This window comes from Eimeria mitis, genomic scaffold (genome assembly GCF_000499745.2).
Source record: "Eimeria mitis Houghton genomic scaffold, Emh_scaff390, whole genome shotgun sequence".
NCBI lineage: Eukaryota > Apicomplexa > Conoidasida > Eucoccidiorida > Eimeriidae > Eimeria > Eimeria mitis.
This window is the reverse complement of record NW_013572235.1, coordinates 1,639-3,614: the sequence shown is the minus strand read 5'-3', so window position 1 is coordinate 3,614 and position 1,976 is coordinate 1,639. Positions and strand designations below refer to the sequence as shown.

At 44.4% G+C, this 1,976-nt stretch overlaps 1 protein-coding gene across 1 annotated transcript in view; it reads left to right on the top strand.

Annotated features, from left to right (window-relative positions):
• EMH_0010560 (uncharacterized protein) overlaps window positions 1-1,976 on the top strand; it is a gene marked incomplete at both ends in the record, with an annotated part of 7,606 nt that overhangs the window by 4,278 nt on the left and 1,352 nt on the right. The window contains 2 exons of the mRNA XM_013498999.1: window positions 216-395; window positions 1,769-1,837. Of these exons, the coding sequence (XP_013354453.1) occupies window positions 216-395; window positions 1,769-1,837 (249 nt within the window). The remainder of the gene's footprint in view (window positions 1-215; window positions 396-1,768; window positions 1,838-1,976) is intronic.

Genomic DNA, 1,976 nt, shown 5'->3' with positions numbered 1-1,976 from the left:
ACCCGCGCCGTCTTCGGTGCCTTTCTTCCTTGTCTCCGCCACACAAGCACTAAACTACAGCAGCAATAATAATAAAGGGTTTAGGGTTTAGGGTTTAGGGAAAATTGTTTTTATTATTTTAATTATAATTAAAATAATTTCTTTGGATAATCAGTGAAGTGAAGATAAATGCTGCTGCTGCTGCTGCTGCTGCTGCTGCTGCTGCTGGCTTGCAGCAGCAACAACAACAACAGCAACAGCGGCGCTGCAGCAGCAACAGCAGCAGCAGCAACAGCAGCACTGCAGCATCAGAACTGCAGCAGCAGCACCCCAGCAGCAGCACCACTACCCCACCACCAGCAGCAGCAGCAACAGCAGCAGCAGGAGCAGCAGCAGCGTGAGTATACTGTATAAGTGTAAGCTGTAGAAAGTGTGTGTGTTATTGGTGGGGTTGTTCAGGCTTGTGCTGCTCACGTGATTCCTTCTGTTGATGAATATATAAAGGAGACAGTGCATGCAACGCTGCTGTCTGCTGAGTTTCTTAAGGGTTTATATATTCGTACAGAAAGTCTCGTTCAGTTGTAAGAAATACCTGCCTATACACCCCACGGTGTATAGGCACCTTCAGGTTTACTACACACACTCTCGCCCTTAACTCCTGCTCCTGCTGCTGCTTTTGTTGCCGTTGCTGCTGTTGCTGCTGCTTCTGCTGCAGTTGCTGCTGCTGCTGCTGCTGCTGCATTCGCTGCATTTACACCCTTCTCTTGTCTTTTCTCTCTGCTGCTGTTTCTGTTGCTGCCTCTGCTGCTGCTGCACCCCCTCCTCCTCCTCCTACTGCTGCTGCTGCTGCTGCTGCTGCTGCTGCTGCTGCTGCTGCAGTCTATGTCAGCCCGAGGTGCAGCAGGAGCTGGTGTGTCTGCTGACGGATGATTATATTTATTTTCACAGCGAAGACAGCAGAGCTGCGTTGCCTTTTTTTGCTGCTGAGGCTTTATCAGCAGCAATACCTGAAATACACAGGTCCCTCTAAACCCTAAACCCTAAACCCTAAACCCTAAACCCTAAACCCTAAACCCTAAACCCTAGAAATTATATTGTAAACACTAAACACCAATCACTAAACCCTAAACACTAAGCACTGAAAGGGATACAACATACACCAAAACCTAAAGTGTAGGCAACAAGCACTACCCTTGGAAACAAACCCTAAACCCTAAACCCTAAACCCTAAACCCTAAACCCTTGCATGCGCTTTGGGGTGTATCAGTGCATTTCTCTCTGGCGAGGAGACAGCATCCGCCAGAGACAAATACTGGGGGCTGCTGAAGTCAGATCCGCCGGTGAGCAGCAGCAGCAGCAGCAGCAGCAGCAGCAGCAGCAACAGCAGCAAGATCACGAAGCAACAGGGAGCTGTTTTTGTTTGTATTCCTTTCTTTCTTTTTCTTTATTTGTTTTATCTTTTTCTTCTTCTCTATTATTATTATCGTATTATAACAGCATAATATATATATCTATATATGTATATATACATATATATATATATATATATATATATATATATATATATATACACTATACTACTATAATATGTATATATATATAATATATAATTATTATTTTATTCTGTCTGTTTGTTTTTATTATTTTCTTTTCTCAGCACACAGACATCCCCGCCGTCTTTGCACATTTACTTCTTTGATACTCTCTAAACCCTAAACCCTAAACCCTAAACCCTAAACCCTAAACCCTAAACCCTAAACCCTAGTAGTATTGTGTATTCTGTATGCAGATGAATGCCGTTCTTGGTGGTTACTTCAGCAGATGCTGGCAGGCCTTCCTCAAGACCTGTCCCCTGCAAGTCAGAAACCCTAAACCCTAAACCCTAAACCCTAAACCCTAAACCCTAAACTCTAAACTATAAACCCTGAAGCTCAGCGGAGAATCCTAAAATAAGCAGACACTCAACGTATCGTTGCCGCCGTGCTACGTCGCACTTG